Source organism: Mucor mucedo, assembly GCF_025094135.1.
Source record: "Mucor mucedo strain NRRL 3635 chromosome Unknown EV154scaffold_215, whole genome shotgun sequence".
NCBI classification, from domain to species: domain Eukaryota; kingdom Fungi; phylum Mucoromycota; class Mucoromycetes; order Mucorales; family Mucoraceae; genus Mucor; species Mucor mucedo.
In genome coordinates, this window is record NW_026252499.1 from 3 (window position 1) to 27,278 (window position 27,276).

General features: G+C 36.5%; 4 protein-coding genes and 1 non-coding gene across 5 annotated transcripts; 4 read left to right on the forward strand and 1 right to left on the reverse strand.

Annotated features, from left to right (window-relative positions):
- Nucleotides 1-1,280: 1,280 nt before the first annotated feature.
- Nucleotides 1,281-1,352, forward strand: EV154DRAFT_t152. The gene has a single exon. It is a non-coding gene; the product is annotated as a tRNA-Asp (tRNA).
- A 988-nt stretch (nt 1,353-2,340) lies between these two features.
- Nucleotides 2,341-3,726, forward strand: EV154DRAFT_530729 (uncharacterized protein). Its single transcript, XM_051603781.1, has 3 exons — nt 2,341-2,655; nt 2,695-2,966; nt 3,292-3,726. The coding sequence occupies exons 1-3, from the start codon at nt 2,378-2,380 to the stop codon at nt 3,543-3,545; spliced, it is 804 nt and encodes a 267-aa protein (XP_051450924.1). The 5' UTR covers nt 2,341-2,377; the 3' UTR covers nt 3,546-3,726.
- A 303-nt stretch (nt 3,727-4,029) lies between these two features.
- Nucleotides 4,030-4,603, reverse strand: EV154DRAFT_487986 (uncharacterized protein; the record flags this gene model as incomplete). Its single annotated transcript, XM_051599047.1, has 2 exons — nt 4,030-4,086; nt 4,172-4,603. The coding sequence occupies 2 exons, from the start codon at nt 4,601-4,603 to the stop codon at nt 4,030-4,032; spliced, it is 489 nt and encodes a 162-aa protein (XP_051450925.1).
- A 4,995-nt stretch (nt 4,604-9,598) lies between these two features.
- EV154DRAFT_530742 (uncharacterized protein) lies at nt 9,599-10,014 on the forward strand (the record flags this gene model as incomplete). The annotated part of the gene is made up of 2 exons (XM_051603782.1): nt 9,599-9,724; nt 9,787-10,014. 2 exons carry the CDS (start codon nt 9,599-9,601, stop codon nt 10,012-10,014), a joined length of 354 nt encoding a protein of 117 aa, XP_051450926.1.
- A 14,293-nt stretch (nt 10,015-24,307) lies between these two features.
- EV154DRAFT_571145 (uncharacterized protein) lies at nt 24,308-25,765 on the forward strand (the record flags this gene model as incomplete). The annotated part of the gene is made up of 2 exons (XM_051606238.1): nt 24,308-25,663; nt 25,724-25,765. 2 exons carry the CDS (start codon nt 24,308-24,310, stop codon nt 25,763-25,765), a joined length of 1,398 nt encoding a protein of 465 aa, XP_051450927.1.
- Nucleotides 25,766-27,276: the final 1,511 nt, after the last annotated feature.

A 27,276-nucleotide genomic window follows, 5' to 3' on the forward strand; every position in this document is an offset into this window, starting at 1 on the left:
GCGCATTGTTGAAAACCCAACAAAGGGATCTATTTAAAAAAAAGTTAACGCATATATTTACAATGGGCTTAATGTCGCTTCTACCTTCTTCAGGTTCAATGTCCTCGTTTACATCGTCCTCATCAGATTCTTGGCCTAAATCTTCTTCGCCACTTTCATTCTCGGTGTCATCGTTGTCTGGTTTGACGCAACTGCAAATGGGGTAGTGGCTGCTATAATAATTGTGTTTAATTAAAGAACTCGTTAAAAACTATGCTTATGTTTATGAAATAAAAAATAAGATCGTTTACCATAAGTGTTGCTGGAATCAACTTCCATGTCACCTAACAAAATAAAAAAAAAGAAAGGGTTTAATTTAGGTGAATGCGTCAAAATAGTTCCGAGACCCATACTTGCAAGAATTAAAGCTGCACGTTTATCAGCTTTAGTATGGTTCAAAAGAGTGTTACGTGTAACTGTTTTGTAGCCATTGGGGCCTTTTCTGCATTCTGAGCATTTGCAATCGCGGTAAGCACTCGTGTTTTTAATAGGTCCCATTGTTTAGTTTGTTAATAATAATTTATAAAAAAATGATTTATAAAAAAATGATTTATAAAAAGATGGTTTATAAAAAAAAAAGAAGCGAAAAAGGGGAAAAGAAAACAATGGCCCAGAAAGGTTAATAGTATCAGCGGAGTTGAAAGTACCCCACAATTTCAGCGCAATTTTTATGCGCGGGAAGGAGACTCTCTTAAAAAAAGAAATAAGCGGTGTAATTTTAAAACAGCCATATCTCAATAGAATCTTAACCAAAAAATATAAAATTACTATAGAACGGTAGGCAGAAAAATAAGGAATCATATTTAATAAAGAAAGTCTGGGCTCATTTTTCAGGAAATTGAGATTTCGTGCTTTAAGATGCAAACCCTTCATAAAAGGCTTATAAATAGCTTTCTTGTAATTTAGGGTGGTATGGTAAGTTTGTTAGATTTATATCTTTCGGATAAAAAGGTATGATTTTATTTTACATGCTTGTAAGAGTCTTCTAAAGTCAAATAATTTCAGCCAATCAGAGAACTGAAACGTGACTATTCACGTGAATATCACGTGAGGGCACGTGATTTGGCTTTTTCAAAAACTTTTTAGAGCTTAAAAAAAAAAAAAAAAAATTAAAAAAAAAATCCATAGAAGCATGAAAGATAAATATATCAAACTAGTCCTGATCTTCTCCAAAGTAGGAGTGGAAAAAAAGTATATAAGAAGGCGGATTTGCAACGCGCAATAAAACTATCTACTCTTCTTCTTCGATAGTATAGTGGTGAGTATCCCCGCCTGTCACGCGGGAGACCTGGGTTCAATTCCCAGTCGGAGAGTTTTTTTTTACATTTTTCTTGTCGGGTCTGTGTCGGAGTACAAACCATTGATACAATGTGAGTGTTAGTGATTGGTTTAGATTGAGTTTTGACAGTAAGGTAGAAGGAGAATAATACACGTTTGTAGTTAATTATTCAGTTCTAAGTGAGCACCACGTTATTTTATATAAATATATAATAATTATATATGGTAACGATCCAGTTAAGTAAAATAAATTAAAAGGTTTTGATAGACAGATACAGAGAAAAAGAGACTAAGGCTTCGGTTTTTCTAGGGAGACAGTAACATAATAGGCCAATTATATATAGAAGATATAATATTTGATAGGCAAGTTTATGATAAAAGTATATAGTAAAATCCTAATGTTTATTGAAATATGTTCTGTTTTAAGGTTAATATAGTTTTTGAGAAATCAAAGGATCGGTAACGATACCCTTGATATCGGATAAATGATAATAATAATAAATTTGTCAAAAGGTTTTAAATATAAAAAAATAAAGATTCAAGTTAGAGAAGTACAATGCTAAAAGTTAGCATGAAAAATATAAATTGTCTGAGTAAAGTTTTTAGTGTTGAAGTCCATTATTACATATTGAAAATCCGCATTGTAACACCATATTAATATATATTTCATAATTCTACAAAACAATAAAGATCATCTTTTATCTACTACTCTACTTTATATATATCCTACATAACTTAAGATCACACCCGACATCTGATATAAGTGTTAAGCTTAGTTATAGATATTTAAGTAGAGTAGTACACCATAGAAGAGGACACTCAGACAAAAAATAAATCATTAAGACTGCTTTTGCCTGCAAATGTTTTGTAATATTAATGATTGTTTAGGCTCCGAGTGTCATAAGTGTCATAAGTGTCGTAAGTCCTGTTAAACTCAACCACACCTTGGAGGACTGCTAATATACAATAAAAAAAAATTTACATGGGAGGGGGGGGGCATACTACAGTATAGCACCTTTTTCTGTTGTTACTATTTTACTATATTGTTATTATAATTCAAATGCCATTGCAAAACTATTCCGAAGAAAGTAGACAACTCATCAGTGATTTTGACGCTCGAATGAGAGACTTGGTTCAAGAGACAGTTGAAAAGTTAATGCTGGCAGAAAACATTTCTAAGGTCGAGGCTGAAGAGGCCATTGAATTTAATCGTGAAGCAACGCAAGTAGTCTTTCGTAAACGTAAAAGCCCTTACAACGCTTTTACAGAAAAGTTGGCAGCAACTAAGAAAATGGATACTACTGCAGATGTTCAATCCGAAGGTATACTAAACTCACCGTAAATGCTAATTATATCTAATTGTTTGTACACTCATAGGCTTAATCGCTTTTCAAAAAAAAATGCGTCTACGCTAAACAAAACATTGAACCCAGCAGAAAAGGCTGCATTGGTAACCGATTATCAACATGTTAGTAAGCTTACTTACGAGAAAAAGCGCCAGCATCATATGGAAGCAGTCTCAGAGATGAAGAAAATAATTCACTCCTACAATGCTCTCTGTGGTTCGGACTTCCTCGTTATCAGTGTATTTCTATTCAACAAAAAATCTGGTAATGTTCGTTTGATTATGCATATGCTAACTGCTGGAGGTAAGTCAAATATATTGGGGAGTGTACAGAAAAAACAGCTTACATTATTTTTAAACAAAAGAGCACTGTCTAAGTCTGAAAGACACGATGGGCAGCGAGTTGTCGGCTTTCTTGAAAAGGAGTAATCATGATGCGAACGAGAGAAGTATGTTTTCGTTTAAATTAGATTACTAAAATTATTACTTACATGTTAAAATAAGTAGCTAAGCCATATAGTCAGAACGGCAATCTCTTGTGAAAAGAGTATAGCCAAAGAATTTTAGAGTTGTATCGTCAGTTTCCCCTACTACACAAGATTGGCACTCTAACTGACATTTTTCATTAGATACTCATCCAAGCGCAACATTTGCTAAAGCATTTCCGTTCCAGAAGTTCAAGGATCAAACTGCTGATCTGAAGATGTTTGGGTGGCACGAAGATGTCGCAGTTAGAAGGGCCCATGAGCAAATATCTGGACAAATGCACCTCGTCCTTGAGGCAATTAAAGAAAATACGATTTCTTTTGCTGTACCAGGTGCAGAAGCAGTTGATACAACTCCGGCTACGCTGGAAGTTTCTTCGCCTGACCTTGCCCATTAACAAAGGTAATTATATCCTTTCTTTTTCCTCGTTTAAATAAATTTAAATACATTTAACACTTGATTTGTTGGGATACTTTTTATTTTGCGTTTTACGTCTTGAATCCCATAAAGAATAAACTGAAATAAAGAATAAACTGAAATAAAGAATAAACTGAAATGAAGAATAAACTGAAATAAAGAATAAACTGAAGTAAAGAATAAACTGAAGTAAAGAATAAACTGAAATAAAGAACAGACTGTGGAAATAAAGAACAAACTGACATAAATTTAAGATTTTATTAATCTTTCCACTTATAATTTTTTTTGTTATAAAACTGCTATGTACAGTAACGTTGCTTTATATGTTGGTTGAGGCTGTGATAGCAGTTTTTTAACGTTTTTCTTTAACAACAATATTTTATTTGACAATATATACGCTATCTTATTGGGTATAATAGTAACCTGTAAAAGCTTTGCAATAGGCTTTAAGTAAACAGTTGAATTTAGACGTTGGAGTAGTCCAGAACTTCTGACAGATATTCATATGCTCGCGAGTATAGCTATTGCTGGAATAAACGGCGCTTAAAGGAGACGTCGAGTTAAAAAAAAAACTTCATGCTCGAAGTATAATTCGTAATTGCATACTTCATGGGTCATGAGTGCGAAAGTTAGAAACTCCCAGTAGCTTGAGTCGCATTGCCAGTTGTTAAGAGTTGGAAGAGACATAATTTGTCTAGACTTTTGAAGTTGTAGTTGCCATTGTTTAAGGCTGGTCTGGTACGATGACACTAAATTACTTTTATCCAAAGACTTCGACTCTTCTATTGCTGAAGTCAAGAACACTGCGCATTTGGGTCTGGTTTTTTCAGCTGTAACTTTTTTATAGTATCTATGATTGGCTTGTTTCCTTCCACCTAATGAAGGTCGCCCAACATTTGCAGGGGGAGAAGTATTGTGAAATTTAAGTGCATGTCTATTTTGGTTAGAGGTCGAAGAAAATTCTCTTGAACAAACAGAACAACGCGACTTGCTTACGCTACAGTTGTATTTATCATCTTTCGTTGTAAGTGAAGTCATTTGGTTAAAGTGCTAATCTTGTCTATTTAATTCATAAAAAAAAGGTGTAAAAAGCAAATAATTTAGTTCTTTTAAATGTTCGTCTATGACTGTACGATACGGTGGAACAGCAATTGACTATCCAATAATTGTGTCTGTTCTTTCATGTCGGGAGAGTCAAAAGATGATTAACTGGGCCACATGTCATGAGTAATATAGCAGCCGATGCTGCATATAATAATTACGCTGTATATTATAACTTAGAGGCGTATGACAAACGTTATGTTTTATACTCGTTTGTAAGTAAAGCTCTCGTAACTATCAAAACTAGATACGCGCAGTATAACCAAAGTCTGCAATTGACACATAAAAGGACTCGTAAGTGGAGGCATACGCTGTGAATTTATTACAATAAAATGATCATGACAATATATTATTACGATAAACATCTCCGAGCAGGCCTATTCTTCTCTACGTGTTCTCATCCGAAATTTCAAATAACAAATATTAACTTACAGTGGCAGAGACAAGGCAACTTGTTGTTCGCGAGATGGGTGAGTTTATATTATACGCATTGTGTGCATTAGCAAAGGCAATACACTATCTAAAACAGTTTGTTAGTTCTAGAGGAATTGTGATTACAATTTGTCAAGACAAAACAGTATACTTACTCCAAAGCTTAAATCGTTAAAACAAAAATATTTTACTACCTAGAGATAACACGACGGGAAGGATATTAAAGCAAAGGCGGTACGTTTGATCGGAACACAGTAGTTACATAATCGGTATGTTAAAACTACTTGTTGCTAGCAAGGTGAGATGCCATGTAAGTTAAAAAGTGTAAGGGAGAAAAAAGTAAACAATCACAGGGTATGGGGCTGTAATCTTTCTAATAGAAAAAAAAATTATCTAATTCTATTGGACCGAACGAATGATTCGATTGCGCAATTTTTCGTCGATTGGATGAAAAAATGTTACTCTTGTATGTCCGAATTGCTTCAAATAATGTAAGCGGTTATCCAAATGCTGTAAGGAGCCAATAATTTTGTTTGAAATAGCGTAAGCGGCTTCCAAGTATAGAGGATTAGCCCTGCAGTAATCATATATCTGTCAAATACACATTGTGCAATAAGCGCCTGAATTGATAAACCACATACGCTACTTCAAGTAAGCTTAAATATCTGATGTGACTTAAAATTTAAGTATATATTTGAACTGTTTCTTGTTGATACAAAAGGAGGAAAGGACACACGACAACGGCCATTTGGGGGTCACAATGATATGGGTTCAAATGCAATGAGAATCAGATAAGTTATGAGCTGGAACTGAACACAATAATATTCTTTTTTATTGTTTACCATACATTATAATTGAATATGTCAAATAATAGTAATAATTCTCAAAACATTACTGGAATTGCCACTAATATCAAAAGGGGGCGCCCAAATGAACAAATAAGTAAAAAGGGACACAATGCTGGTCGTAAGCGTATACAGATCGATAACCAATCCACCTTGTCAAATTTTTTTGCTAAGTCTTCAGACGAAGTCGTACAACCCGAATCATCTACAAGCACCGAACAGGTATGAATCATGCAGATATTATGCTCTCAAATATATTGTTAACATACTCAATTTTAAGTCCCAGTTTGATACAACTGTTATTAAAGACAATGCTATTCCCGTAAACACGGAGGAAGCCGAAGAATAATTTGAAAAAGATTCTGATAGCGAAACATTCGAAGAATTAGATGGGGGCACATTCAACGAAATTGACGAATTTGCGTCTTCACTGCCCTCTGATAGTGAAGTCTCCAAATTGCACGACAATCTTCACCAAAGATTGGGAGAGAACAACAAAAACAAAAGTCACCTTCCTGATGAGTATAAAAGAGGAACTTTTTGGACACAAACACGAAGCCCCTCATTTGCTTTGGCAAACAGTGTAGATCCATCAGAGTTGTATCACCCCAGAACATTTATTTGGTTACCCGGTCACTTGCATGACAATCTGGTGTGTCCCTCCTGTGGATCTAATTTTGAATCTAAAGGATTTGATAAAAAAAAACTAAAGCAAGAAGAATAATTGATATAAAAGAGTATGCAATTATATGCCTTGTTGTCTTTGTTCAACGGCCAAAGATTATTAGATATTTATGCGTAACTTTGGAGAACTAATGCACTTTTTATAGCTGCTTCTACATTATGACGCGACGTTACAGGTGTAAAAATTCCATCAAGCAGCATCATTTCAATGGGTTTAATTCCGGAATAATCAGACAGCTCCCGTTCCGAATTCAACCTGACTTTCCAGCTCTTTTAACACACAAATCTGGAATTTCAAAAGAATTGGTTAAACTAATGCGTCCATTGTTCCAAAACTCTGTAGGTCCCGTGCGAATTTCAAAGATTTTGAGAGAAATGCATGCGGAGCACCATGCTGGTCTCGAGTTACAATATTACGACGCAGCCTTTAATATGAAAAAAAACCCTGGCATAGATTCACTCTTGACGAGGGGTAACGCTGAAAAAATCATGTTTCCAGAGTTCTCTGAATTCTCTGACAAAAGATTGTATAATGGCTATGTTTCTTCTCCAGGCTATTTGAGCTATATATACACGTCGATAATCGAGAAAATGCGGCCGCAATTGGATTGTCATATGACGTCCTTAAATGGTAGCATCCTTAAAGGCGACCATTCATTCAAAGTCACAGGCTATATGGGGGAGCTAAAAGGAGAACCAACCGTCACAGCTTTGTATACTTGTTTAAACGAATACGAAGAAATAATAATGCAGGTTTTGGCTCCTTCTAAGGCACTTTCTCATCTTGCTTCGCCTTTCAATGCCCTTGTAAAATCTTACACTCTTAACGGCTATCAATTACCTTCGCCTTTTTACACGGACAATGTAAACAGTGACCGAGCTTTTTTGGAAGGTGTACTACCAAGCCTGTTAGATAATGTTCGTAAGACAAGTATTCAAAAGCCAGCAAACAGTGAAGAAACCTCAACTCCAGAACACAACTCAGACTTACCCGTTTTGACACCTCCGGATACCTTGAATATATCCGTATCCTTCGTTCCAGAAGACATGGATAAGGCACGTCAAAACATTTTGGACGGCCTAGAAACAAATAATTGTTTAGACGTTGGTTTTGACTGTGAATGGATAGCACAAAACCATGGAGATTTCAATTCCAGATCAAGAGGATCCCAAGCCTCTTTAAATGAAGTATCTTTAATCCAAATTTGCTACAAGGAACAAATTTATTTTTTTCGTACGTTTGAATTTACGGTGGATGACTTTCCTAAAAAATTACAACATCTTTTGGAGTGTGGTGATGTGAAAAAGATTGAAAAAAATGTTTCTGGGGACTTCACACGTTTAAGGAAAGGATATCAGATAAACCCTGAAGGTATGATTGAGCTGGGTACATTTTGCAAGGAAAAAGGAGTCATCGAAAAAAGGTTTTTCTCTTTGGCCAAAACTTGTGCTGTAGTTTTAAAGGCATCATTGCCAAACCAACTGATATCAGGTGTCGAAACTGGAATGCTGATCAGCTTACACAAGATCAAATCAAGTATGCCACATTGGATGCCTATGTAAGCAAGGCTATATTTGAGAGCTTAATTGATTGTCCTTCAGTGTATAAAAACGTCAGCCCATCAACAGCAAAAACCACGCTTGTTTCGCTGTATACAAGTTCGTGCAAGGTCTTTCCATGTGCGTTTGGATATTTAGAGGATTTGCCACATGATTTAAGCGTACTTCATCCTGCAACAAAGACATATCTTGAAAAGAATAGAACTGTTGTAGATGAGAGTCTGCAAGCTCTGGTCAAAATTGTGCAAGTCAAGATACCGGGTACAATAGTTCCAAATTACGAACTCAATCAACAAAGTATGTCTACGTCTCACCAAGCTATGTCAGTATGTTTGCAAGATTTTGGGTCAACCCCATTTCATGTTTTTGTGGATTGGAATTTGTTACGAACTGCTTCGAAACTCCAGTTATCAACCTCCGAAAATGCAGCAACTCACTTGATATCCTTGCCCACTGCAGTCAATGAAACTTCTGCAGGCCAATTGTCAGTACCGTCTCGGGTTTTGAACGATGCATTCCACTTGATGGATATGCTGCCGTTATCGCAAAAACATGGTATGTATAGAGAATTTTACCAACGTTTTAGAGATGCTTTATTTGTTTACGATCCAGTAGACAAAAAAAAATGTCGAAAAATATTTGGAAACTATCAATACTAATTTTAATGCATACATGGCAAGTAATCCAGAATTTATTCTAAAGCGAGTCAAAAGAAGCATTCCTCCACCAAACCAACTACTACCTGTTGTTAAACTTCTCTTTGATCAGTATGGGCCTTTACCATGTGCCAAGACAAGATTCCCGCTCTTCGATAAGGAATCTCTGAGAATATCCAAAAACATTTTAAGATCCATTGAGTTGGGTCATGTTTCTGATCTCATTGATGGCCCGCTAATTTACAGAGAAATTGGTAAAGATAATAATGGCTTAATGAAATATTCATGCTTCAGAGGTACTAGTTCCGTAGAAGGATACCATCAAAACATCATACGGAAATTCTCGTCCATCAACTCTGGTCCTCGTCTTGCCGATTTAGTTCTTGCAGACTTTCGACTATATCATAACATCGAGGTACTTTAATTGATAGATGTAAACCATTTTTTTAATTTATTTGTGTTTAGGCTGGTGCGAGAAATCGAGAAGGTGTGATTCATAAAAGTCATTATAGTCCATGGATTACCCAATGCATAAATATGATGAGATTGGATGTTGGCCACCGTCCCGTTAAGAATTACTCGTTACATCATATCGAAAAACTGCTCGCCGATTTTGTAGGACAATACGTGGAACTTTTGGCATAATAGCACTTAAAGATCCTTTTATTGATGCTTACAACATGCAGTCAGGTGAGAGGGATGAGTTGCCTCAGCAACGACGTTCGACCAATGCGATAAAAACCAAGATTCTCGAGATGAGTTTTTTGCCAATCATAAATTTTGGAAAAGAAGGTTATTCGGCTCGCAAAATTTTGTACCGCTACTTAGCAGAAAGACAACATACACTATATGCAGTAGTACCAATTCATACCAAAGAAGAAGTATTATTGTATAAAACGTTACTGATTGACAAAAAGAAGGAGCTTTTTTTTAATAAATATAGTGCTACTCCAGAATTTGGTCTGCATTTGCTGATGGTAAGGAGATTTACTATAAGACGCCAGAGCACATCAAAATTTACTTCAACAAACGAACTGAGGCCAGTGTTTTTAATGACTCAATTGCGCTCAATCAAAACATCTGGCAAAGTATTAGAAGCGTTTTGGGACGATTAGAAAGAATGCCTGAATCTGTAGCTATGTTGAGGCAACCCAGGCCAGTTAACCATTAGGGAAACTTGCAAGTCGTTGTATCCGGAAGACTAACTGACCAACTGGTAAAGCAGAAAAATTAGGTGCTAGAACCAGCTCTATTGGCTCCTAAATGTTTGCCAGTTTCAACACCGAGTTTATCTCCTCTGCTCTGGCCTCTTGCACCCCCACCATCCATCAGCCCAACAACCGCAAATCCTGTCACTAAAAAACCAAAAAGATTAAACAGGATTTGCTTTGTGTGTGAAGACTCATCTTCTTGCAGTGGTCGATCAAGATCCTAGTACTGCGTCAACAGATGTTGCATATGCCTAAAAGACAACTGTTCTGGGAGATACATAATATAAGTTTGTCAGTTTCAATGAAACAATAAATTTAATGCGAATCCCATCATCAAACATTAAGACCTTTGCTTTAAATAATTTTATTGTAATGACTTCTAAAGAGTACTATTCAAACAAATACAGATTTTTTTTTTAGTGCCACAAGGCACCCAAAAAAAAAAGATTAAATCATTTTTAAAAAATAGTCCCCACTTATGGGTATAAGGCCCCAATTTACACATTCGGAGTATGAATATTACGTTATATGTGTAAATACACACTATTTCCACACTACCGTTTTTGTAAACGCACTTTATGAGAGATTACATCACAATTTCTTACTCTATTTGCCTTTTTCTCTTTTTAAACACTTTTTAACATAAAATGTCTCAAATCCTTTACTTATATGCTACCATACGTACTTACGAGGACTATATCAATACACTTGAAGAAAGACTCAACGAAGAGGACGAATTATTAGCCCGTTTGGAGCATAACGAAACGAATTACGCCTTGCATAATCGACAAAAACTAGATATTTCTACATTGAGCAATGAAGTATGTAAATCTTTGTTTAGATTTACTTTCAGAGAGCTCAAATTAGTATCCAGAGCTTTAGGTTTTCCGGAGAAAGTCTCGTTTAGACAGCACACACGCCAGAAATTTTTGTTGGACCGCCACTATGCATTGGCTATCATGCTTAGACGATTGGCATATCCTTCCGGACTTTTGGATTTGGAGTTCCTGTTTGGGATTAATAAAGCGACTCTCGGCACAGTATTTAATACAATGATTTAAATCCTATATTACAACTACGAAAAAGGGATAACATTTAACGCAAAGCACCTTCACTCGTTTAATCTTCAAAGATTTGCTGAAGCAACAGAACAAAAAGGTATATACATAATTATTGGGTATGGTTTGTAAACAAATTAACATTGATTAAACTTTTGGAACAGGATCCTCCTTTGCAGGTGTCATTGGCTTTGTCGACGGCACCTTAAATGGAGTAGCAAGACCAAGTGAATATCAAGAGATCGTATTTAATGGCCATGTGGTATGTAATCTATGTTAAACAGTAAATACTCTTACTAAAGATGTAAATAGAGATATCACGGCTTAAAGTATCAAATGTGGTGACCTAGCAAGGTTATAGCCATATTAGAGCTAACAAAGGTTTATCCATGCTGATGCCATTTGTGATATAAGCTTAACAATAAATGTCACAGTAAGAACTATAAGGATATTACATCACAAGTCTGATTTAGTACGTCTGAGAAACACTTAAAATTTAGTTTAAAGCAAAGATAGTTAAGAAGACTTAACATTTAATAGAAGAAGACTAAATCAGTGACTATGTAATAATCATATACATTTTTGTTTAATCAATGATAACTTCAAGATAGCGCTAGAGATATGAACACAGCAGACAGTCTTTTATATAAATACTCGTATATTTCACTTATTAATAAAGGACAATTTTATAAACAGTCTCAAACTACTCCCATAGTCTTTTTATAATTTTACTTTACCTTAAAACACAACATCAAGGTATTGTAACTCCCGATGGAATAACAGTAAGTCTAAGCGGACCGTTTGCAGGAGAAATGCACGATCAAGCTGTGATGGTCAGCAGTGGCATAATGGATGATCTTTGTAAATGTTTGGATCCTCGTGAAACAGGAGGGGAACTATACGCAATTTATGGTGATCCAGCATACGTAGAGAGTGATATCCTGATTAAGCCTTTTAGAACTGGCATGTAAACAGATACGATAAGCTATACTCTATCTTGGAATATTCAAAGTTGAAATGTTTACCTTACATTATTAGGTGCGCAGATGCATGAACTTGATAAGGAAGCAAATTATGTACCTTTAATGTATAATGTGGAAGTGGAAATTGTGATAATTGCGAAATAAAAAGGGAAAAGTAATTGGGAAAATAAAGCAAGTAAAGAAATGAGACTCTATAATCCTTTATTATAAGTTGGAGAGTTTGTCATGATAAAAATAGAGGTCCTTTTTATATTCAATTATTACTTCAAGATTTTTCCTGCGCAGATCGAATTGACTATTTACCCGCAAACTGGGAAATGGTAGAATTAGATTTAGAAATCAGTTACATATCAAACATAGCTTATTGTTATATACAAGGAGCTAGTTGACCCATATCCGGCACTTCTAGAGCATTATAGTTTATCCATTCAATGACAGGGTCCTTGATTGGATTACTAAAATAAATTTATGAGAAACTAGAAGATTCGGCAGCTACTCGACCGATCCAGGAACGAATATGAAATCTGATCTCAGTTTGACATATCAGGGAGCTGGTACTGTGTCGTACCAATAGGAATGTATTCGCAATATGGTACTTATAATACATAGGTTATATGTATTAGAATTGAGTGACAAGATAAGAGTAATTGTATTCGTGGAATTAGGCGTCAAATACGACAATAACAATATTTTTATAAATGAAAGAAGTGTGCCAAAAAAATTACAATAATGTGCCATCATTAATTTCTTTTTGTGCCAGCTAGTTTTGGATTAGCGTGCCAAAAAAAACCAAAAAAAAGTGTGCCAATTATTTCCACAAAAGGTGTATCACTTATCTTTAGATCAGACTCTGATGTCAGATATAATTTTAGATTAAGCTATGTACAGCTTGAATTTAGATATAACCATTTCACAAAACTATAATTCAATGAAGATCATCTTTGCTTTACTAAACTTAACTTTACATAAGCACATTTATTAAAATCCTTCTGATGTCGGGTCTGATCTTATATTATGTAATATATATGCGAGAATAAAGTGGAAGATAAAAGATGATGTTTATTGTAAAGTATAATTAAGAAATATATATCTAAATGTTTTGTACTCCGACACGGACACTGACATAACAATAACAATAATTCCTCGACACAAGCGTATGTCAGATCAATCATTCAATAAAACGATAACTCTTTTACTACTCTACTTAAATATCTATAACTAAGCGTAACACTTATATCAGACCCGACATTTGGTAGCACCAGATTCTTTTTATTTTTATTTTATTGTATACCTTTGTATACAGGATTTATGGATAGACAGAAATTTTTAAATCAATTTGAAATCGAAGAACGGATTGAATCAGGATTAGATATTGATAAACGTGCTGGTTATAACAAATTAAGAATAACTCGCAAAGAAGACATATTACCAGGAGAAAGACTTAAATCAACGACCGCAAGAGAATTACATTGGAATACGTTAGCAAGAACCCTAATTGAAAAATTTAATTCGGATATAACAAGTAACAACGATAACAACATGAACGATATAGACATGAATAATAACAGCAACAATATCGATATGAATAATTTGACTGCGGCCTTAAAAGAAATTGTCAATTTAGTCCAAACTAACAACAACAACAACAATGATCAAGACTTGGATCTAATCAACAAGCCAACTAAATACAACGGTACTCGAGATCCTTTTGTAATTGATAACTGGATTCGCTCTATTGAGGATTATCAAGATTACAAGGACTGGAATGGTACCCAAACATTCAAATTTGCCAAAACCTTAATTTCTGAAATGGCATCCGTTTGGTTCAGAAATTTAGAAGCCTCTGAGTCCGCTCCCAATAACTGGTCGTCCCTGAAATCCAGAATTCTGGTATGTTTCAAACCTCTTAATTCAGCACAGATTTTTCGAGATAAACTGGAAGAATTACAACAGCGCACGAACATCTCCAGTTACATTCAAGACTTTATGAATCTGAAAGTAGGAATTCCCAGAATGACTGATGATGAAGCTGTTGCAAAATTTATCCGTGGTTTGAAAAATAAAGACGCCCGTATCCAATTACGAAGTCTCTACCGTGGTGACTTATGTCCATCGATGGACGAGGTAATTCAATCGGCGTACACGTTTGAATCGGCCCGTAATGAACATGGAAATCTACCATCGATTCCTTCTTTTGCATCCGATTCGTCGATGCCTGAACCTATGGATCTTTCGGTCACGATTGCCCGGGAAGTTTTGAATTATGTTAACAACAATGGTGGACGTGGTGGTTTTCGTGGTTCTCGAGGTGGTTATCGTGGTTCTCGTGGTGGCTCTTTTGGCTCTTCTCGTGGTGGTTCTTTTGGTCCCTCTCGTGGCGGTAGTTCTTTTGGTTCCTCTCGTGGTGGTTTTCGTGGTGGTTTTCGTGGTGGTTTTCGCGGTGGTTTCCGAGGTGGTGAAAGCCGATCTTGTTACAACTGTGGCATGGTGGGCCATCTTCAATATAATTGTCGACGAGGTAATGCCGAATTGCACTATATGCATGAATCGAACGATCAGTACTATGAATACGATGGATATTACCCACAGAATGATTATTATCCCCCTCAAGAACAAAACTATCAACCAGGCCCCGCTCCAATTCAAGGAAATCCTCCTGCCAATAATAGTTTAAATAATCATAGTAATAAAGATTCTTCTGCCCAATATTCGAATGATGATTTATTATTATATTCTGTGTTACCGTCCTCTGCTTCTTTTGTCAAGCCATTGAATGTTAACCAGGCAATCATACAAAAAGATATTGATTTCTTGCTCCATGCTGAAAATGTACAAAACAAATTGCCGCTTTATCGGATTCTCGTCAATGGTCACCCATGCATTGTTTTAATTGATTCAGGTGCAAGTGCCAATTATATCCATCCTAGATTATTGCCTTTTGTATCAAATGTCAAACCTACCATCCAAGGTCAAACAGTAGAAACAGCAAATGGCCAACAAACAGCAATCAACTCAATTGCGTCTTTTTCTATTGCTTTAAATGGTTATACTGACAGAATTGAGGCATATGTTTTTGGTACAAAGTTTGATGTCATTTTAGGTTGTTCATGGTTATCTCAAGTACAACCTGTTCCCGATTGGTTCTCCGGACAATGGAAAATCCGTGTAGGTAACAATCATAATCAAGTAACTGTCATCAATCCGTTGCAACTGCATATGGTACAATCAATGGCTAAAATAGATCCGGTCCCTGATGTACAAACTGATACTGCTGCACCGCTTGATATGGATTTTCTTATTACTGCTAAACAATTGGATCGATTGCTTAAAAAAGGTAAAGTTGATGAATGTTATTTGATCGATCTTTCGAAAATGGATGAGCGACATGATCTTTTAGTTATGGTCAATACTCCTGCTTCTGATACGATACAAAGATCTGCCGAGGAAATTATAAATCAGGAATGGATTGATGAATTTGCTGCAGCCTATCCGACGGTGTTTAAAGGTGTTATTGATAGCCTCCCACCTATGCGTGATTCTGTTGAAGATATGATTGTTTTGGATCCCAATGTAAAAATCGATGCCAAGCCTCCATATAAAATGAGTCCTATAGAACTTCGCGAACTGAAACGGCAACTAGATACCTTATTAAAACAAGGATTATTGGAACCAACCTCTTCGCAATATGGTACTCCCGTTCTTTTTGTAAAAAGCCCGGCTGCTATTGAAGGACAACCACCGAAACTCCGAATGGTCTGTGATTTTCGTTCGGTAAATAAGGCTACCATTTCTCAGCGTATACCTGTACCCCGAATTGATGAGTGCCTCGAACAGTTACATGGTGCTCAGTATTTTAGTTCCATCGATTTGCAAAGTGGTTTTCATCAGCAAAGATTGACTGAAAAGGACTCCGAAAAAACAACAATCACTACAAGATATGGTCAATTTCGTTGGAAAGTCATTCCGTTTGGTCTCAAGAATAGCGGTGCTCAATTTATGAAAATGATGAATTCAGTGTTACATGAGTATATTGATAAGATATGCATTGTTTATATCGATGATGTTCTTATTTTTACCAAAGATAAAGATATTAACGTTCACAAGCAGCATGTCCATATGGTAATGAAGAAATTAGCTGATGCTGGTTTGGTAGTCAATCGTAACAAGTGCAAGTTTAACCGTAAACAACTCACATTTCTTGGATATGACATCATTGCTAATGCTGGTATCAGCCCGTCTAAGCGGAAGGTGGAGGCGATTTTATCTTGGCCTATTCCGAAAACAGTTCAAGATATTCGAAAATTTATTGGCATGTGTCAATACTACAAATGTTTTCTCCCGTCTTTTGCTGGCGTAGCGGCTCCTATTACTGATCTTACTAGAGGTGGTGGTCATAAACAACGAGGTATAAATTGGACTCTGGAATGCCAAGCAGCTTTTGATGAAATCAAGAAAATGATCACATCTGCTCCTGTGTTACTCACGCCTTGCATGACGAATCGATGGAGAATTGAATGCGATAGTTCTGACTATATGTGTGGCGGTGTCTTACTCCAAGAAGACCCCAATGATGATAATAAATGGAAACCTGTTGCATACGAATCTCACAAATTCAGTACTCCAGAGAGAGCATATCCGGCTCAAGAGCGAGAATATTTAGCTATTCTGCATTGTCTCCGAACATGGCGCTGTTTTATAGATGGTAACGATTATGAAGTTTATACTGATCATTTACCTCTCAAGTACTACAACGATTCTGCAAAAATTTCACCTCGCCTCGAAAGATGGATGGCCGAACTAAGTCAGTACTCACCCAAAATCATTTACAAAAAAGGTGTCGACCAAATAGTACCGGACAGTTTAAGTAGGAAGGAAGGTCCCGATTGTGTTCCCAATGTTAAGTCATTCGAGCCCAGGTATCTATACGAATCTCCTGAAGTATGTGCAGCTATTATTTCTGAGAAAACCCGTCAATTTGATGACCCAGTTGATAACTGACCCCTTGCAAGACTGGCCTTTGTTCTATTTCCATGATGAAGATTCTTGGCCTGATAATCTCAAAAAACAACTAGTTCAACAACGAAATAATTTTGTAGCAAAAGACAGCCATGTTTGGAAGAAATCAATCGACTCTAATAATGAAAAACTAATCAAGTTCATTCCATTTAAACGACGTGCTGATTTAGTTGAAGATTTTCACCGTGGTTTTGGGCATCAAGGAAAACTTACTGTCACCCAACTGATGAAAACAAGATTTTGGTGGCCAAAAATGTCCAGTGATATATCTAATTGGTTAGCTCAATGTCCTGAATGCCAATTGCACTCTAGAAAGGAAAAGGACGTACACCATGCTCCCATGAAACCTTTGGAAGTACCTCCGCCATTCTCTCGCTGGCATTTGGATTTTATTGGCGAATTACCGCTTACAAAAAATGGCAACAAATGGATCATTATGGCTGTTGACTACAACACAAATTGGCCTATTGCAAAAGCTCTCCCCTTTGCTACTGCTTCTGAAATAGTCAAGTTTATATATGAAGAAATTGTGATGCGTTTTTCTTGTCCTGTGGAAATTGTAACAGATCGTGGTGCCAACTTCATGTCAAAAATATTGAAACAGTACATGCAAAAATTAAAAACGCATCATATTTTTACCAGTGCGTTCCATCCTCGTACGAATTCAAAGTGTGAGCGACTCAACCAGACTTTCAAGCACATGCTAACGAAATATGTGAAGGGTGAAGTTCACAGCTGGGATGAATTCATGGAAACTGCTCTTTTCGCTTGTCGTGTTCGCAAGCATGCCACAACTGGTCTTAGTCCTTTTACATGACATACGGCGTTAATCCGGTTTTGCCTGGTGATCCACTTCGTCCTTTCATGGATCCACTTACTGAAGAAGATCCGGAGCTAATTGCTGAAGATGCTCTCACTCACCTAAGGTACCTGCGAGAGAATCGATTTCAAGCCGAAGATCGATTAAGAATTCAAGCCGAAAAAGATAAAGTCAAGTGGGATGATGCCCTGAAAGGTCAACAAACTCAAGAGTTCCAGATCAACGACTACGTGATGCTTAGACATGAAAGCAAGAAAGGACTCGAATTTAACTGGATGGGTCCATATCAGGTGTTAAAATGTAACTTGGATTTCAACACATACCAGATCAAGGAAGTCGACGGAAAAGTATACTCCTCCTGGGTTCACACTGATAGGTTACACCCCGTTAAATACGATGGTTCCCCAATCAACAAATCTTGGTATATCCCTCGCACAGCCAGAGCAAAAGATAAAATTATGAATTCATAATTTTTTTTTTCCGTACATGAAGCTCTTTTTGGGAAGGGGGTATTGTCGTGACTGCTTTTAGATAGTTATAAATATGTCAGATCAATCATTCAATAAAACGATAACTCTTTTACTACTCTACTTAAATATCTATAACTAAGCGTAACACTTGTATCAGACCCGTGTCGTGATAGTCGTTATAATATTTTAGTATATAAAATAAAAGTAGAGTAGATAAAAGATGACTTTATTTAATTTAATTATGGATTCTATTTTATAGGTGAGCGGAGGTGATATGATTTATAAGTACGACAATATCCCCTCCCTAAAAATTTTGTTAAAAAATTGAAGTACTATTGAGCTCTTGCAATACGCGGAATATACCAGCTTGTGGATAAGCTATTATTAATATTTGAGCTTTTTAAAGCGACAGGTTTGAGGCGATCGGTATTGACCCATGAATTGTATGTTTTTCCTTCTAATTCCTTGATTTGGTATACATTGTAATCAGTATTGCTGTTTATGACTTGATAGGGTCCCATCCAATTGTATTCTAGGCCTTTCTTTGATTCATGTCGAAGTAATACATAATCACCTATCGCAAATGTTTGGGCTTCTTGTCCTTTTACAGTTTTGTCCCACCTTTCCTTGTCTTTAATTGCTTGATTCCGCATGTTCTCTTCTGCTAGAAAGCGAGCTTCTCGTAGATGTCTTATTCGTTGCAATGCATCTTCAGTGATTAAATTGGCATCATATTCTGTGAACTCATTCATATGTGGACGATGGAAATCACCAGGGATACGTGGATGAACACCATAAACCAAAAAGAAGGGACTATGACCAGTGGTAGTATGTTTTCGTACCCGACAAGCAAAGGTAACCGTATCTATATACTCATCCCAGCTATGCACATCTCCATTGACATACTTTTTCAGCATACTCTTGATGATCTGATTCACTCGTTCACATTTTGAGTTGCTTCTAGGATGATATGCACTAGTGAATGTATGTTTTGCACGTATCTTATTCATATATTGCTTGAGAACTTTGGACATCAGGTTCTTTCCACGATCCGAAAAAATTTCAACGGGGTTACCGAATTTGAGTACAATTTCTTCATAAATAAACTTGACTAATTCTTCCCCAGTAGCATTTTTAAGCGCACGAATGATAGGCCAGTTAGTTGCATAATCTACTGCGACTAAGATCCACCGATTACCGTTACTAGTTGTAGGTAACTCACCGATAAAATCGAGATGCCATCTTGAAAAGGCAGGAGGGACATCTAAAGGTTTCATAGGAGCATGATGCACATTCTTTTCCGCACGGTGAGACATTTGACATTTTGGACAAGTTTTTAACCAATTAGCAATATCTTCTTGCATCCCAGGCCACCAAACTCGACTTTTCATTTGCTGATAAACCGTATGTTGACTTAAGTGACCAAAAGCAGTATGGAAATTATCGACGCAATCCGCACGTTGAGAAAATGGGACAAACTTTAACTCGATGATATCATTATTTGGAGCTTGAGATAATCTATAAACATGACGATCACGAACCACAAATTTTGATTGTTGGAGTTTGAGTTCTGCCTTGAGTAGTTCAGGCCAGTTTTCTTCCTCTCGATAGTAAATCAACGGCCAATCTTGAATCGGGTCTTCTTTCAATGAGCGAACAGGTTTATTAAGCATTGTAGAATTCAACTGATTAACAACATTGTACAAGTATCTTGGCTCAATTGACTTTTCTGCCGGCACACAATCTGGACCATCACGACGTGAAAGAAGATCAGGAACTATATTCTCCTTTCCAGCCTTGTATTGAATATCCGGGTTATACAATTCAATTTCAGACATCCATCGAATTAACCTTGGTGCTGGTTTCTTTTGCGACCTAAAATATTTAAGTGGCAAATGATCCGTAAACACTTGATACTCTTTACCATCAATAAAACATCGCCATTTACGCAAAGCGATCAGAATAGCCAATAACTCTCTTTCTTGAGCTGGAAAAGACCGTTCTTCTTTCGAATACCGTTTGGATTCATAGGCCAGTGGTTTCCATTCACCTTGGTCATTCTTTTGCAGTAATACGGCACCACAGGCAAAATCACTACTATCACATTCGATGCGAAATGGCTTATCCATGTCTACTGTCTGAAGCAAAGGAGCATTACACAAATTATTCTTCAGTAGTTCAAAACTAGCTTGACACTCTTTCGTCCAATGGATCGGCCTTGTCTTATATCCAGTACCAGCTGTTAGATCAGTAATAGGAGCAGCGATACCAGAGAAATCATGAATGAACCGTTTGTAGTGTTGAGCCAAACCTAAGAACTGTCGGACTTGTTGAACATTGGTTGGTGTAGGCCAATTACGAATAGCGTCAGTCTTTTCTTTGGACGGCAGTATACCATGTTTTGTGATATTATAACCTAAAAAGGTAAGTTCCTTGATGTGAAAGTGAGATTTCTTGGGATTAATAACAAATTTTGCATCATTCAATTTCTGTAAAACTAATTTGACGTGTTCTTTGTGTTCTTGTTCCGATTTTGAATAGATTAAAATATCATCCACATAGACCAATACGAACTTGTCAATATAAGGCTTTAAAGTATCCATTATGATCGACTGAAAGTACGGAGCACTATTTTTCAAACCAAAAGGTGTAACTAGAAAACGATGTTGACCAAATCGATGTGAGATTGTAGCTTTGATTGAATCCGATTCTGATAATCTAGTTTGGTTAAAAGCACTCGTCAGATCAATTTGTGAAAAACAGATTGCTTTGTTGAGTTGATCTAAACATTCATCTATTCTCGGCAAAGGAATTCGTTGAGCAATGGTGATTTTGTTAAGAGATCGAAAATCACAACACATTCGTAGTTGAGCATTCGGACCTGAACCCTTTCGGACAAACAAAATAGGAAATCCATAAGGCGAAGCTGTTGGTACAATCAGTCCTTTCTTTTCAAGATCTTCTAACTGTCGTTTCAATTCCTTCAATTCCAATGGACTCATTCGATACGGTGGGTGGTATATTGGAGGAGCATCTACTGGATTGGTGACAATAATATCTCTGGTCGCACGATGCGGAGGTAATTCAGTAAGTTCTCCTTTAAATGCATAAGGATATAATTTTGCAAATTCTTCCTTCCATTCCCGATCGATTTTTAAATCACTAGCAAGTGATGGGTTAATAGGCGTAATCGATGCCGAATTACCTGTGTTCTGGTCAATAAAATTAACAACATAGCATTCAGTGATCTTCTCCTTTTTCAAATAACGAGCCATTTGGTTGGCCGAAAGCAAGTAATTCACATTGGTTTCTTGTTTATCCAACACCACTTCATGTACCACATTAGCATTGTTGACTTGTAGCGGACTGGCTGTCTTGTTTTGTATTATCGGATAGATCTTGACATTACCAAATTGCTTATCTCGAATTTCCCAGCTGTCCTCAAACCAATCTGGAACAGGTGCAGTTGATTTTAACCAATTGCGACCCAGAATAATATCAAACTTCGATTCAAATACAAAAGCTGTTATAACTTCTTCATGTTTGTGATGATCACCCAAAAACATTCTGAACGAAATCTTTTGATTGATAAATGATTGTTTACCATCGGCTGTTTCGACTGCTTGGTTATGAACATCTTGTACCGTTAACGCATGTGAGACTAGTTTCGGATGAACATAATTTGTGCTTGCTCCGCTGTCAATCAAAATTTTGAAATCCGAACCACCAACCATTGCCTTGTATAGTGGTAAACCGGGAGCAGAATTATTCAAATTATTCAGAAACACAATATCCGCCTCCGGAATTAAGGCATGATCCATAGTAGCAGAAGACACATTAGAGTAATGGGAAGAATCTTGACCACCAAAAGACAAGTCAATCAAATTTTTATTATCAAAAGAATTATCTTCATTAAAATTATTGTTAGAAGTATTATTTTCCAAAGGGTCAAACTTATCCAATAATGCATTCAGTTGCTGTCTGAAGCGATGGTTGTTGCCATTATAATTGTTGTTATTGCCTTGAAATTTCTTCTTCTTGTACTCATCATCTCTTTTCTTCTTAAAACAATCTTTCTTCAAATGTCCAGCTTTATCACAATAAAAGCAATTACGGGTTTCCTTACGTTGATCCTTGTTCTGGAATCCGCCACGTTGCTGAACTAAATTAAGTAACAATTTATTTTGTTCCTGAAGAGCCGACAAATCCATAGGAGTAGGACCCTCCATTGGTGACATAGCAGTTTGAGTTCCGTGATATCCAGTTCCATAATCGCTTGCCGATTCAAAAGCAGTGGCACATTGATACGCCGTTTCCAAATCGATTGGATCCTGCATGAGTACATGGGTCCGTGCTCGATCCTTCAATCCTCGGGTAAATTTATCAATCGCTTCGTCATTGGTGATTGACAGTTCCAAAAGAATATCCTGAAATTCATGAATGTATTGCCGAATCGATCCCGTTTGTTTAATCTCAAACAATCTATCTCTAGCCGATCTGGTTGCGAATTGAGGTTTAAATTCGACATCAAGGGCAGCCTTGAAACTCTCCCAGGAGTGAGCGGTACCTGGTTTATTAATACGATTCCACCATAATTGAGCTCTGTGAGATAATAAGGAAACAGCATATTCTACCCATCGTGTCCGATCAAAATTGTTAAAAGATAGATATCTTTCAACAGAGGAATACCAATTTTCAATAATCGATACTTGACGGGTACCATCATAGTGAGGGGGTAATGGAATTTGAACCCGGGAAACTGGTTCGGGTTGATTATTACTGTTGATTAGCAATGCATTTATAAGTTGTGCAAGATCATCCCTAGTGATGGCAGAGTTCCCTTGTGATCCAAATGGATTGTGTTGTTGTTGTTGTTGTTGTTGTTGTTGTTGTTGATCTTCCATTCTTGAATTGACAGATCGCAATGGTCGAGTTTTATGAAATTGTTTTAAAAGTTTGAATAACACAAGTCGTATGTGTTTCTCTTCTTCGTAGGATAGTTGTTCTTGTTCTTTATAAGTATAATGTTCTTCTGTAAATCCAATAGTTAAAAGAAAATCCTTAAAACGCTGTTGTTTGTGCTTGTCTGTAAAGTGGTTCCTTGATGCCTTAACGATGTGTACTTTTTGATGTTCCTTAATGTGTGTGTCCCCTAAAAATTGTAATGACATCCACTAATGAATGTATTATAACTTTTAGTTTTTGAATCTGGTGCTACCAATTGTCGTGATAGTCGTTATAATATTTTAGTATATAAAATAAAAGTAGAGTAGATAAAAGATGACTTTATTTAATTTAATTATGGATTCTATTGTTACAATGCGGATTTTCAATATCATTGTACTTCTCTAACTTGAATCCTTACCTTTTTATATTTAAAACCTTTTGACAAATTTATTATTATTATCATTTATCCGAAATCAAGGGTATCGTTACCGATCCTTTGATTTCTCAAAAACTATATAAACCTTAAAACAAAACATATTTCAATAAACATTCAGATTTTACTATATACTTTTATCATAAACTTGCCTATCAAATATTATATCTTCTATATATAATTGGCCCATTATCTTACTGTCTCCCTAGAAAAACCGAAGCCTTAGTCTCTTTTTCTCTGTATCTGTCTTTTAAGACCTTTTATTTTATTTTACTTAACTGGATCGTTACCATATATATTTATTATATATTTATATAAAACAACGTGGTGCTCACTTAGAACTGAATAATTAACTACAAACGTATATTATTCTCCTTCTACCTTACTGTCAAACTAAATCTAAACCAATCACTACCACTCACATTGTATCAAGTGGTGCTCACTAACAGGGTTTCTCTTATTTCTATTACTCTTATTGGTAAATCTCTTATTTCTGCTGCTCTTATTAAAATCAAATCTTAATACCATGGCCTCTACCTCTGCTTCTCTCGAACAAACTGTGTTGGACAATCACCCCATGCCTACTAACTGGTCTGCTAATAAGCCTAAAATTATTGAATTTTATGGTTTCGAAGGTGAAGACTTTCGTTACTTCCGTTCTGTACTAGAAACATTTTTCTCTCTTACTGGTATTACCCAAGACCTTCGACGTGTTAATGTCTTACGTACCCAACTCCGTCGCTCTGCTGGTGTTTTCTTTGACAAGTACTTGGAAAAGCATGATCTCACTGTTGGTAAGATATCCTACAAAGAAGCCATCCAATTATTGCAAGAACATTATATCACGGAACAAATTATTCAAAACTATGAACTGGCGTTTAATGAAATGCAACAATCTCCTGGTGAATCTCCCCAAGTTTTTCTTTCTCGATTATATGAAGCTGCTGATCTCGCGGATATTCAAGAAGAAAAATTAATCCACTCTCGTTTCCGTGCTGGTTTGCTCCCGGCGCTCAAGACTTTCTGTCGTGAACAATCTGCAAGTTCTTTTGACCAATGGGTTAAACATGCTGATGGTTGGTGGAATGCCCATGCTCCTACTTCGATAAACTTGGTCGAAAATCCTTTTGTCTCCACGCCCAATTATTCTTATTCTACTGGTATTCTACAAAGTAACAAGTCTGAAAATGAAAAATCTGTAAGGTTTCTAAATGATAGGGTTAGTACTTTGAAAAATATTGATGGCAAAACACATAAATCAAATACAAAGGCGTATGCTAGTGAAGAGTCACCTACTATGACAGCTTTGACTGCCAAGTTGGAGGCACTTGATCTTCATCAGTTGATACCTTTGATTGATTCAAATGAAACTACCCATGAAAATATTAAACAAAGTATGACCGAATCATGGAAAACCGATAAAGGTTTGAAAACTTTTATCAAGAACATCGTACAAGAAGTGGTGGAAAACGATGTAAAAGAAGACGCTCATAACAATTACTCTGACAATAAAAGATATCATTCAAAAAAACCTTATAGAAGAAATTCTTATCAAAAGGACGATTATTATTTTGACAATGATGCTGCTAGTCCTGCTGAAGGTTACTACCTTTCTCGTCGCCAATATGAACAACAACAACAAGATAACCGGCCTCTCAATAATTATAATAATGGGTATAATTACAATCGTAATTCGTATAATCAATCAGGAAGACAACCTTCTTACAATAGCTCGGGTTCGTATAATTATAACGACAACGCTCATCAAAGTCAATCTACGGGAAAATATAATTCTCAACCTTATAATGGATACCAAAACTCACATGGTCCTTCTTCGAATCAAAACGCTTATCAATATTATAATGATTGTTTTGACTTTGCAGTATATACCTTATTTAGTAATTCGGACTGTTCTTTTTTTTTTTTTTTTTGCGCGGCCAAGCGAAGCGCAGGTCGAAGCAACAGACATGTATCAATATTATAATGATTGTTTTGACTTTGCAGTATATACCTTATTTAGTAATTCGGACTGTTCTTTTTTTTTTTTTTTTTGCGCGGCCAAGCGAAGCGCAGGTCGAAGCAACAGACATGTATCAATATTATAATGATTGTTTTGACTTTGCAGTATATACCTTATTTAGTAATTCGGACTGTTCTTTTTTTTTTTTTTTTTGCGCGGCCAAGCGAAGCGCAGGTCGAAGCAACAGACATGTATCAATATTATAATGATTGTTTTGACTTTGCAGTATATACCTTATTTAGTAATTCGGACTGTTCTTTTTTTTTTTTTTTTTGCGCGGCCAAGCGAAGCGCAGGTCGAAGCAACAGACATGTATCAATATTATAATGATTGTTTTGACTTTGCAGTATATACCTTATTTAGTAATTCGGACTGTTCTTTTTTTTTTTTTTTTTGCGCGGCCAAGCGAAGCGCAGGTCGAAGCAACAGACATGTATCAATATTATAATGATTGTTTTGACTTTGCAGTATATACCTTATTTAGTAATTCGGACTGTTCTTTTTTTTTTTTTTTTTGCGCGGCCAAGCGAAGCGCAGGTCGAAGCAACAGACATGTATGAGTATAATAAACACTTACTGAACTGGGAGGGGCTGTAAGTCCCGACCAACACGGTACATAAAACATTCAGTGAAAAAAATAATGATTAACATTGAGTGAGCTGGGAGGGGCTGTAAGTCCCGACCAACACGGTACATAAAACATTGAGTGAAAAAAATAATGATTAACATTGAGTGAGCTGGGAGGGGCTGTAAGTCCCGACCAACACGGTACATAAAACATTGAGTGAAAAAATAATGATTAGCATTGAGTGAGCTGGGAGGGGCTGTAAGTCCCGACCAACACGGTACATAAAACATTGAGTGAAAAAAATAATGATTAACATTGAGTGAGCTGGGAGGGGCTGTAAGTCCCGACCAACACGGTACATAAAACATTGAGTGAAAAAATAATGATTAGCATTGAGTGAGCTGGGAGGGGCTGTAAGTCCCGACCAACACGGTACATAAAACATTGAGTGAAAAAATAATGATTAGCATTGAGTGAGCTGGGAGGGGCTGTAAGTCCCGACCAACACGGTACATAAAACATTGAGTGAAAAAATAATGATTAACATTGAGTGAGCTGGGAGGGGCTGTAAGTCCCGACCAACACGGTACATAAAACATTGAGTGAAAAAATAATGATTAGCATTGAGTGAGCTGGGAGGGGCTGTAAGTCCCGACCAACACGGTACATAAAACATTGAGTGAAAAAATAATGATTAGCATTGAGTGAGCTGGGAGGGGCTGTAAGTCCCGACCAACACGGTACATAAAACATTGAGTGAAAAAAATAATGATTAACATTGAGTGAGCTGGGAGGGGCTGTAAGTCCCGACCAACACGGTACATAAACATTGAGTGAAAAAATAATGATTAGCATTGAGTGAGCTGGGAGGGGCTGTAAGTCCCGACCTACACAGTACATAAAACAT